This window comes from Cheilinus undulatus, linkage group 21 (genome assembly GCF_018320785.1).
Source record: "Cheilinus undulatus linkage group 21, ASM1832078v1, whole genome shotgun sequence".
Taxonomy (NCBI): Eukaryota; Metazoa; Chordata; class Actinopteri; order Labriformes; family Labridae; genus Cheilinus; species Cheilinus undulatus.
Window position 1 is genome coordinate 11614070 of NC_054885.1, and position 12563 is coordinate 11626632.

Genomic DNA, 12563 nt, shown 5'->3' on the forward strand with positions numbered 1-12563 from the left:
TTAGAAATTTTATAGATGGGAGTTGAAATTGATTTGCACTGATATGCACTTATGTAGTGATTTTTGTGTTTGCCTAAAGGAAAAATGTTTTGGTCTTGGGCCATTTACTTTAATATTTACTTGAAAACTACAGTGTAAGTTGGAAAATGTACACTGGCAGTCAGGCCATGTTTTGATCTTTTTGATTTTAACTTTTTCACAGATTTGAGTTTAAACGGAGTGGACTTGAGATAAAAACATGTTTTGCAATTTAATAATGCCTGGTTGCCAGGAATACTGGCAAGTTTGATAAGTTAACTTAGTCAGGGTATTATTTTGATTTATGATCCTTATTGTGATTTATGATCTAAACTTTCTTGCAAGAGTTTTGTGAGTTGAGGGAGTTAAACTATACTTTGATTTAGTTACACACTTGCTACAAGTTGCAAAAGTTACTGTAAAGTAACACTGTTTGTTACTTTTGTGTTATGGTGGCCCTGTCACCTCCTTATTTGGAAGTAAAACAAGTTTGAAAATAAAGGAAAATATTCAAAAATTCAGTTTGCATAATTTTCAGTATGTACAAAATTTGATCATCTCAGATTTTTTTTTTTTTTAACAATATTGATATTGGTAAATATCGGTTTTCAGCCATAACAGCAATGGTCAGCAAATTAAAGGAAAACACCTACTTTTCAGAGAAAAAAACGCCTAGAATTATATGATTAGAAATGGCTCTAACTTTCTAAGGAAATATCAGATAAGTCCAAAACATCGAATTACAACTTTCTAAACAAAAAAAAAAAAAAGCAAACTTCCTTGGGTTATGTCCCAGTTCAAAGTGAAAAAGCACAAAATCTCTACAGGCCTTTTTCAAAATTTCTGATAAATTCATCCATTCTGAGACCAAGTACATGTAAAATTGGAACCAAAAAAATAGTTACTTTGAAAGTCTAAGTTGTCCTGATTAAAATGATGTATGGCACTTGATGTTGACTACTAGCAGATCTTTTAAAAAACAACATGAATGCAGATGAGTCAGGCATGCCCCAGTTTAGGTCTTTAAGGGTTAAACAAGCAGTTCATGCTCAAAAACCCTCCAGTATGGCTAAACTAAAACAATTCTGAAAAGGAGAGTGGGCCAAAATTCCTCCACAGGGATGTGAAACATAAAAATTGGTTTGATGATCCAAAGCATTTAAGCATAATAGATATGTAAAAAACTCAGGAATCAGAAAGGGGGCAAATTCTTTATTTAAACTGTAGCTAGAAGAACCACCAAAATCTGGTCCTCCTATTTACAGGAGAAGGTCTCTCATCACTGTCAGAGTCTTCATCCTGAAGAGGCCTTTTCCTCGTTGCAGCTGTGGGAGAGGCGCTGCTTCAAGGTCAGCTTCTGGTTCTTTTGATTGGAGGAAAAGGGGTTGAACATAATTTCTTTGTGCCGTCAGCGTTTGTTCGTGCAGATCCGATATGTCGTCATCCACCTGCTTTCTTTTCAGTCTGGTTCTGGATAGGGTCTGGCTGCTCTGGGAGGGGCGTGGGCTGACCTGCTGTGGAGGGCTGTCACCGCCCAGAGTATCAGTCAAAACAGCGTCAGCCTTGCTGGCACTTTCACTGTAATAATAGAAAAAGGTTTACTGATTGAAAAATTCTGCAACAAAAACAAGAAACAAACTGACCCAGCAACTTCTTGTACTCTGTAAACTCAGAGATGATCCTGACATGATGTAGATCGTCATACCTGTGCTCAAGTTTTGACATCTTCTGGGCACAAGAAGAGTCCACAGTGTCCTCATCTACACCAGCTTTTCTTTTCCTCCCTGACCTTCTAACACTGTGTGGAAGTGCAGGGAGCGGGGCTGATGTGGTGCGACTGATCAGCAGGAGGAGTGCGAGGGCTCTGTGGTGAAGGGTGATCCTCAGAGGGAGACCCCCCAGTGTCAGAGTCAAAGTGGCTCTGACACATGGCCATGGTCTCATAGCAAGACTGAACGCTGCAAAACAATGAATCAACAAACATTAATTTATCAGAACGTGTGTTTTGTTTAGTGTTTTTCAGTGATTGATTACTGTTATTATTTATGCCCGTGCTACTTTGTCATCAGTGAAATGTTGGACTCAGTTTACCATGCTGCACACACCATTGTGTCATATGTGAGGAAGTAGGTTTGTCATGATCTACCTTCTTATTTTCTCTATTGACTCCGAAAACTGTTATTTCAAAATGACCTTACAGGAACTAGTGAAATAAGTAGAAGTAAACTTTCATAACTAAGCAATAATAAGCACTGATAAAAACCCTCTAAAACTGAGCTTTTAAGCACTGCCATGCAAAAATCATCATCTATGGACACAGGCCCTAACTCATCATGCTGTAAAATCAGAGTTTTGACTCACTAAGAACTGGAACTGGCCATGCGATCGATGTTGCTCATGGTGATGAAGGGACACTCCAGCATCTGACATGGAGTCAGTCTCCAGGCAGGGTCAAACCGAAGCATCCCTTTGAGCAAATTAACAAACATCAGTCCGTCCATCAACTCTGCACTTTCAATCTGTCCTTGGTCAGAGACAGGTGGGATCTGAAACATGGAGGAGAAACAACAGCAAAAGTCAGGGATAAATTCAACAAAAGAGAGTGAATAAAACCCAAAATCAGTCTTTTTAAAATGCAGTTTTACATGACGTGGTACATACATGCAGAAGTTGATCCAGAGATGTTAATTTGACCACCCTCAGATCCAGTGGCTTGATGCCCGTCTCCCCAAAGAACTGCTCCTGTGTCTGAACAGACAGTTCATGTTAGCCTCAACATTCAGAGCACAGCTAGCTTTAAAAGCTGGCAAATATTTCACTTAGGTCAATTTTTGCTGTATTAAACAATTTTGCCGCTTTTTAACCCCCTTTACCACTTTTGTCACCCACTTTCAGTATTTTTAAAAAATTTGTAATCCATATTTGCTCAATTATTTATGCCACTCTAAAACCATTTTGCCACTTTTTAACCACTTTTCATGGTTTTACTGCTCATTTAAACACCTTTAAGCCAAGTTTTGTCCACTTCAAACATTGTTTTAACCATCTTTAGACAAATTTTGCTGTATTATGCAATTTTTGCCACTTTTTAACTGTTTTTCACTAATTTGACCACCCATTTTGTCACTTTTTTTTACTTTCTTAACCCATATTTGCAGCATTACCCCTTGCACTTTCCCAACTTATTTCTGTCATTTTTTTTGCCACTGTCTACTTTTTTTTTTTTTTTTTAAATAAATTTTGCCTTTATTTTGCAAATATTAATTATATTTCCCATATTTTTTTCAGTTATTTCTACTTTACTCTCTGGCATCTTTACACTGATGCACATCATGTTTTAATTATGAAGTTTGAGATTACTTTCCAAATGGTTTAGTCAATGTGCCCACCTCATTGTTAACGTTACAAAAAAAGGGTACTTATGCTTAAAGAAATTTTTGAAAAAGGCAGTATTGTACCATAGAATAAGTAAAATTTATTCTTTGTTGCTTTGATGAGAGTGGCTTTTCAGGTTAAACATGGACTAATAAAATAAGGTTATTATGGATTAACTTTAGTTTTTGGCTGGGGCCCTGGCCGTTACCCCTTACCCCATAGCCCCCTTGAGCATTGCTATTGTAAAATCAGCATAGTGGTGAAATAGTAGGTACCTTTAGTTCCCAGACGCTGCCGCCAGGGTTGTTGACTCGGTTGAAGAAACGAGTCGTTTTGAGTCCCTGATTGAGCAGGCTGTCAGGTGGCTGACCTTGAGTCTCCACTATAAACCGAATCTGAAGGTAAAACACAAAAACAAGTTACACAAGGAGGCCAGATCAATGACTTAAAATGTAGAATCTTAAATTCATTTAATCAACATTATCAGCAGTATTTACCATGACAATATGTCTAATCTTTATTTTTAATAAGAGACATATTCCTACTATGATTAGTTCAGTACAGATGTGTAACAACATTTAAAGAGTGTAGTCATCACCCCGTCCCACCTGCTCCTGGTGAATTTTCCTAAATATTTCCTGCTGTGTTCCCACATCAGTCTACCCTGACTTCACATAGAACATTTACCAGGGGTCAAACTCTTCTGAAAGTTTTCAGGAGCTTTGTTCATATATGAATAAGGCCTGAAGCTAAATTATGTATTAAACCTCACGTACCATGTCATATTCATTACTGGCGGGGTATAGCAGAGTGCCGAGGTACATTTCAGCAGCCATGCAGCCCAAGGACCAAATGTCTACTGACTTGATCTCTAGAGCTCTGTGAGGGCAAACAACCACATTAGGTACTAGGACATCTCCATTATTTGACTCATAAATCTGACAAGGGTGTGAGTCACCAAACAGAGATCAAATAAGGTCCTGGTTACTCACCTGTATGGACGACTCTGTATGTAAGCGCCTGGACTGGCCTCTGACACATCAGTCGGCAGGTGAAAGTCAATGACTTTGACTTTGTAGGGGCTTCGAGTTTGATCCACCAGCATCACATTCTCCAGCTTCAAATCTGCATGGATCACACCAACAGAGCTCAGGTGATCCAGTGCGTTGGCGATCTGAAAAGGTCAACAAGGCAGAGGATTTTTTCATTTAAGTGTTCATGAATGCCACGAAATGTAGTAAAACATACCTGCTGGATGATCGGACGGATCTCTTTAAGAAGGAAAGGTTGGAATTCTCTTTCCTTCATAAAATCATACAGGCTTTTCTCCAGGTGCTCACCTCCAGACAAATGTATTCCTCATACAGGAAGTGACTGTGCCACTGGACAAGGTTACATTTGTCGGAGTCCAGCTTGGACAGCTTTGTGAGGTATTTCACCTGGGGATTCATAACAGGCAACATGTTAAATATGGGCTTTACCTACGTAAAACATTTCTTCAAGATGAAGAACAAATGTTTAAAAGTTTCAACAACATTTAAAGTAGCGCACCTTTGCGGAGGTTTTTATCATTTAGATCACCCTCAACAAACAAAGAATATAGATGGAGTATTAATTAAACAATGTTTAGACACACCGCCTGCCCTGGCTCGCACGGGCGACAGAGACACACAGCTGGTGCGCACACACACACATAAATGGCGCTGACGCACATGGACAGAGAGAAGCCATAAAGCAGAAGGAGAAAGTTCAGGTCTGAGTTTATCCTGCAAATTCTGAAACATTTTCCCTAAACAGATAGAAGCCTTCAGTCTAAATTACCAACACGTCAGTGCGAGTGTGTGTCCGTATATGTCTGTGAGTGTCATGTTTGTGTGTGTCATACAGCATCAGCATTGGCGCTGCGTAAAATACGCACGAATGGATGAAGAGACCAGCCACTTTTCAGTTATTTTGGAGGGAAATTTGAGCTTTTATCTGCCGAACAGCCTCTCTGTAACAAGCCTAAATCATAAGGGCTAACTGACAAGCACTTTCAGAGTGAAGCATAAGTTGTGACACTGATAAATTCAACCTGCCATCGTGGCTAGTTAGAGTCACGCTGCTACGCCACAGCCGCCACGGCCGAAATCCACCCACATTTGGCTAGTTGGCGGGTTAATGCCAAGCCCTGGCGATAAGCAATCACAGTTAGCGGGTCAGCGATTAGTCTGTTAGCGATTAGCATTCACGATTAGCATGCTAGCTCAAACTTGAACATGTACAGGCAGTTGTGTTGTTGGTAGGTGTCCTTAAAATTGATTTTAAATGTGCTCTCCTTTGTCCTAGTTACATTGCCATTCTGAATGTATATTTAGTTATTATAGGTGATATTTTGAGTTACACTTTGCCATTGTATGTTAGCTTAATAGAGTGTTTATTGTTAGAGACAGTTTTGAAACACAGGCAGTGTTTGATTTTATATTTTTTTATGGTTTGATCTGTGTTTTCAACATTGTATTTCAGGTCTGTAACTGTGTTAATTGTGCTGCTGCCTGTCTTGGCCAGGACACTTGTAAATGAGATTACTGATCTCAATGATGGTTTCCTGGTTTGATAAAATTAAATAAAAAATAAATACAATTGTTTTGCCAACCACACATTTACACAATCTCACAGTCACTCAATTCAATGAACAAAAACTGATGCTTAAACTTTCAAAATAAAATTGTATCAAACTTCCATTTATGGTTATGGTAAGGATTAGGATACCAAAAGTTTAAAGTTAAACACCTGACTATTTCGTAAAGTCCACACAGTCCACAGGAAAAAAGCCCTCCATGAATGTAGTGTACATAGCTCTGTTTGCTATGTAGCTACATAGCTAAAGTGGCAAAAGCTAAGCTCACAAAGCAGTTACATATGCTACATGGCTTATGTAGCTGAAGCTCCATTTGCTAAAGCTCACACTGCAAAATCTAACTAAGCTTAGCTTATGCGATAATGTTAATTACACAGCTAGTGTAACAGCCATAGCTGACACAATGGCGAGGATGTCGACTGTTGCAGGTGATAGACGGGGCTATCTCAAGGCGTGCATGATGCAGGTAGGCATCACATTTAGGAGCACTTCCTCAACAACCTCAGTGTTTTTATAAAGCTCTGTGGGCTAGACAGTGTTAAATATGAGTATCAGTTTGTATTATTCCCCCCTCCAGCGCCTTTTTTTCTCTCTACATCCCACTCGACCGACCCCTTGTTTAGGCAAGCCCATCACAGATTACAAGTGGTGAATGACAGAGTGGTCAGCCTCCACAATAACTTCTACAGGCGTCTGCGTTTAACATAGTTGTCGCATATGAAACAGATGGACAGCAATGTATGATGGAGAGAGGGATAAAGTAGAGATGGTGACAGTTGTGCAACCTTATTAACTTACCATTAGGCTACTATGTATTTGAGAGGTCAGAGATCTGTTTTTTTACATTACATTGTTGATATTAACCAGGACCCAGTGTAATTATACTAAATAAAGTTTTTATTGAATGTCTAATTGTGCCACAAATATTTTCCTGTTTCCCAAAGTAACATTACTTTTTTTGTTTCTTTGTTTTTCACCAGGGGTGTCCAAACTGCAGCCTGTGTTCCAGTTTTACTTGGCCAAGTAAGTTTATGAAGTAAAATGCAATAAGGCCCACACAAGAACATGGCACCTGTGCTGTATTGTACTGTTCTAGACTTAGTTTTCACTAGGAATGCACCACGTGCAGATACTTGCAAATTAATTTCAGCTGATACTGATATCAATACAGATATAGTTCAGACCTTAAAGGACTGAGCTACTATCTGCACAATCTCAAGGTCCACTATACAAATCAGTCTCTCCTTTCTGCTTCACCGGGTTGTCATTCTCATCCTGACTTGGGGCAGATCTAGTGGCAGACAGGCCCATTGTGTGTTGTGGCAATGAATTAAAAGTTGTAATGTAGAGGGTTTTGTAAAGCCTATTTACATATCGCTAGGGTATGAAACAGTTTCAGAGATGTAACAGACATTTCATATATTGTGCTACAAGTTTTTTGCTTTCTTTGCTACAAGGCCATCAACCTTTTTAGCACCAGTGCTATGGGCAAAAATAAGTTAACTAGCTTATAAGGAGTCTCATAAATATCAGCGTCACATAACCGGCTCACAACCCCTCACAGGAGCTTTAATGTGGATGATTTTTTTTTTTAAATTTGTGTTACCATAGAATCAAGAGAAACAATGTTAAAATCTGATTAACCAGAAGCCATATTTGCCCCTTAAATACGAACTCCAATTGCTGATTCACATACACATGAACGAGTTTAGCGCTTCCAATAGCATTAGGGCTCATGATAAGGTATGAAAAATGATAATACTAAATAAAAATGTCCTATAAATAATGACATCATGCAGAATATCTGTAAAGTCAGTTTTTATTTCTCTTGAATGGAAAGACTGCCATCTTCTGGCCACTAGTTGAAAGTGAGTGCTTCAAAAATCCATTCCCAGGCCATAATTAGAATAAAACTGTAAACAAAACATGGATGAGGAGATTTGAAGAAATCCTAAATGCAACAGCAGAATAGTTTTTATTTAAAGCATTTGCCAGGAAAGCTGTACAGTGTCTAATTAGTCTGTTGTGTACATTCATTTTCTCTAAGTCATAATAATGAGCTTCTGCATTAGAAAGTATGAGACTACAAATGCTGTTCTGTCATCTAGTGAAGGAGGAGTCAACACATGCTTTCAAATAAGAAAGTGCTGTTAGAAAAAGGTCAAAGGACTCTTGTCTATTCAGTGAAAACAGCTGCCATTAGGCTCCAGTATAAAAATGACAAAGCATGTAAAAATAAGCTGCCACCTCAGCTTGTTTAAATGCCTTTTCTGACATTTCTTGCTTTGATTTTTGGCTCAGATTTGTCTTTTCCACATTAAACAATCAACAAAAGCACACATCCTAACTGTGAATTTCTCTGTACACGATAAATGTCACCAGAAGGATTTCCATCACTGCACAGATCCACTGCAGTTTGGCTGTTTGTCCTGCCGAAGCCAGCTCCAGTGTTCGACAGGATGGAGTGTCCCTGGATGAAGGTCTCCACAGGCAGCACTGGTAAGACTGGTTGAACTTCTTTTGCTCTACATCTATTGTGCTCCAGACTTTGTACCTTTGATACTCATCCATCTTAATCTCCGTTCTGGCAGAGCCTGTTAAGTTAACGTCTCCTTGGGACCAGTGGACAGAGCCCATGGGGTAAACTCCAGTGAACCAACACTTAGCCTGAGTGCTGTTGATGGAGGAGTTGGAACTTCCAGGACAGTCTGAAGAATTAAAATGTGAGAAAGAAAACAGAAGATAGGGGCAAAATAGTAGTCCTGGTTTAAATTTAAGCTTCTTGTGTCATTTTGTGTCTTTTTTCTAATTGCAATAGAGATTGGGATGTTTTAAAGTCTTTTTTATGTACAAACCCAATTCCAAAAAAGTTGGGGTGCTGTGTAAAATGTAAATAAAAACAGAATGCAGAATTGGAATCGTACAAAACATTAACTGGGGATGAAACAATACCACCATGATTTCCTGTATGGACCGAAACTTGTCAAAGAAAAACAAACTCACCTTGAACTGTCACATTAGTTGTGGACCGTGCCACTCCAGTGGTGGAGGCTATCTTGCAGAGGTACTCTCCCCCGTCTCTTGGCATCACGTTGGTGAGAGTCAGAGTGAGTGTGTTCTGGGGAGTGTTTTCACACCGACCCTTAAGCTCAGGACGGCCATTCATGTATTTGCACTCGGGATTATTTTTTGAAAGCCATGAAAATGATTTAATATCCATCTTGTTTGTAGAACTGGCCACACAGGACAGATTCACATCGCCTCCACATTTTGCCTCCACCTGGGGATCAGTGGTCAGCGTCAAAGCATCATGGCCTGCATGATCAGAGAGAGATGAACTGGTAAAACACAGAGAAGAAAACAGCCTAATGTCTGACAACTTGATTTGTATGTTTTCATTAGCAGAGGTGTACTACTAGTGTAACTTTTCTTATAGTAGTAATAGAGACAATAGAAAGAGAGAGAAACAGAAAGTTGGACATGTTAGTGCACATCCTTAATGTCTTGGACACACCCCTGCCAAATACCAGCAGATTCTTTAGTCAAGCTAAATGAAATAATAGCAAAAATACCTCCATGTTGGCAACTGCCCGCACCAGAGGCATAATATGCAAGGGTTTTTTAGTCTGTTTATACATGAATTTAGGCCATTCTTATGAATGCAATACCTCAAGAACAGTTTAACAGATTGCCACTCTGATTCAAGGATGAACTTACTTTGCAGGTCAGAGTCAAAGATAAGGTTTTTAAGTATCATATCCTCACCTTGGTTGTACAATTCAAGAACCCTTGAGGTATTTTCTTCAGACTTTGCAAAAACATTCAGACTGATTTGAGTTGAGAGGTCTAGTCATGGTCATTTGGCCTCATGTTGATCCCTTGTTGATCCGTTTCCATGTGGATGTTGCCTTTGTCAACTAGCACACTGCCATACAGTCACTCTGAAATCTACCGCAAAAGTTCATTTTTTTCAGAGTATTTGTGACACATTCCAGATGAAAATTTTACAAAGGGGAGGAGTTTCGGGGACAGGTCAGGCAATGTGGAGATGCCCATAGGAATGAAAGGACTTCTGGTTAACTTACCTGCATAACCATACATATGTAGAAACAAGGGGTAATATTTCAAGGATTCAATGAGGGATTTGTGCCAAACTTGGCACAAACCTACTCTCTGACATAAAGAGAAACAGGTTGAAATTTTGGAGATCAAATTTTGCATCAATTTAACTTCCATATAGTTTACTAGTTAAGCCAGTTGTAATCCAAAATTAGAACAAAACATGGGGACGGATCCAGGGATCGTTTTAAAGGATTCTATTTTCACTAGTGGGAAATAGGGCGAATGGCGGAGGTCTGTGCTCTCCGAGTGCTTTTCTAGTTCTAGTTGATATTATATTTGTATTATTGTTGTTAGAAACATTACCATGCAGTCTACATATAATCAGTCTATTTCAAAGAGTTGGTTCACTTTTCTCAAAGCTTTAGAAATCCCAAAAGGACATGCAACCACACTTTCTATCACATTTTCCTTCCATTTTTACTGTTTTTTTTCTTTTTTTTTTTTTTTTTTAGATCTTGCATTCTGTGCCTCAACACTCATAGCTTTACAAAGCATATTTTATCTAGATGTTTAACCGTCAACCATTTAGGAAAAAAGTGTCTTCCACAAATGCAGAACTTCATAATATTGCCTTAAAGATAGGAAAAACAAGGGCCACTGATTTGAGCAAATCAAACATTTTTGACTGTTTTCTCTTTGGAACATGTAAGGGTGGATAAATCTTTAAACCAGTAAACCATACACTAAGTGCGTCTTTAAAAAGATGTAAAACCAAAATCCTCACCAGATATGAAGACAGCTGAAGTGAGCGAAATGATGGAAACCCAAACGGACACATGCTCAGTGAATCCCATCACTCTGATCTGTATTGAGATCAATTTTGCTCCATTAGAGAAACGCATTGAACCTCATCTCACAGTTATAACATGGTATAACAAGGTTTTTTTCTTTACTCACCATGCTGATGTCCTGGTCATTGCCTGTAAATGCTTTAGAATAAGTTAATATCCACTTTATGTTATGTGTGTGAGGCTGAAGGAGGAAGAGAGTGAACTGACTGTCAGTTTACAGGAAACCCAAGATCATGTGCAGCCTGGTTTTCACTGCGGCGTGAGCAGACATGCTCTGGAATGAAAGAGTCTGCTGAAACAGGACAAAGTTTCACTTCCTTCTATCCTCATTAGATCTAATTCACAGTCCGAATATTCAATTCAATCTCAGTCTCGCCTTGTTTTACTTGCTTTTATAATGCAATACAAAAGAAATAAAAACAATACCAAATTTCAAACGCTCCATTTTCTCTGAAAAACACCAGAAGTATCACACAGACATAATTCTTAAGATCCTTTGCAAAATCATTTGAAATTTAGCTCAGGTTCCTCCAATTTCTCTTGATTGTGGCTGAGATGTTTCTACTCTTTCATTGGAGTCCACCTGTGGTACATCAAATTGATTCGACGTGATTTGGAGAGGCACACACCTTTCTATAGAAGGCCTCACCGCTGACAATGTGTATCAGAGCAAAAACCAAGCTGTGAGGTCAAAGGACCTGCCTGCAGAACTCAGAGACAGGATTGTTGGGAATTCAGTGAAACCATTTCTTCTGCACTGAAGATTTACACAAGCACATTAGCCTCCATAGTTCTCTAAAAGAAGTCTGGCACAACCAGAGCTCTTCCAAGAGGACCACCCAGCCAACCTTAGTAAGAGAGGGGATCAAGAACCTGATGGTCACTTTGATTTAGCTGTTTTACACACCGATCTGGGTTTTATGGCTAGACAGAAGCCTCTTCGCAGTGCAAGACACTCGAAAGCCTGCTTGAAGTTTGCAAAAAGCACCTGAAAGACTCTCAGACTGTAAGAAACAGTCTCTGGTCTGATGACGCGAAGATTTAGCAGTTTTGCCTCAGTTCTGAATGTATTATCTGAAGGAAACCAGGCACCGCTTATCACCTGCCCATTACTAACAGTGAAGCATGGTGTTGGCAGCATCATGCTGTCGGGGTGTTTCTCAGCAGCAGGGTCTGTGAGACTGGTAAAGGTTTAGGGAAACTGAATGGAGCAAAGTAAAGACATATCCCCAATGAAAGCCTGTTCTGCAGAGCTCAGGACCTCAGACTGGTCCTAACGTTTGCCTTCCAACATGACAGTGACCCTCAGCACTCAGCTAAGACCACACGGAAGTGGCTTTGGGACAACTTTGGGACATGTCCTAGAGTGGCCCAGCCAGAGTCCTGACTTGAACCCTATTGGACATCTCTGGAGAGCTGTAAATGGTTGTCCACCAACGGTCCCCATCTAACCTGACACAGCTTGGGAGGATTTTCAAAGATGAATGGCAGAAAATCCCCCAATCCTGGTGTGCACAGCTTGTTGAATCATACTCAAAAGACTTGAGGCTGTAACTATTGCCAGAGGTGCTTCAACCAAGTGCTGAGTAAAGGGTCTGAATACTTATTTCAGTGTGATATTTCAGATATCACATTCC

General features: G+C 39.5%; 1 protein-coding gene across 1 annotated transcript; it reads right to left on the bottom strand.

The window, feature by feature from the left end:
• Window positions 1-8538: 8538 nt before the first annotated feature.
• On the bottom strand, window positions 8539-11100 carry LOC121529564. Its single transcript, XM_041817502.1, has 5 exons — window positions 11033-11100; window positions 10860-10938; window positions 9017-9328; window positions 8603-8721; window positions 8539-8544 (listed from the first exon to the last, which is right to left on the bottom strand). Exons 1-5 carry the CDS (start codon window positions 11033-11035, stop codon window positions 8539-8541), a joined length of 519 nt encoding a protein of 172 aa, XP_041673436.1. The 5' UTR covers window positions 11036-11100.
• Window positions 11101-12563: the final 1463 nt, after the last annotated feature.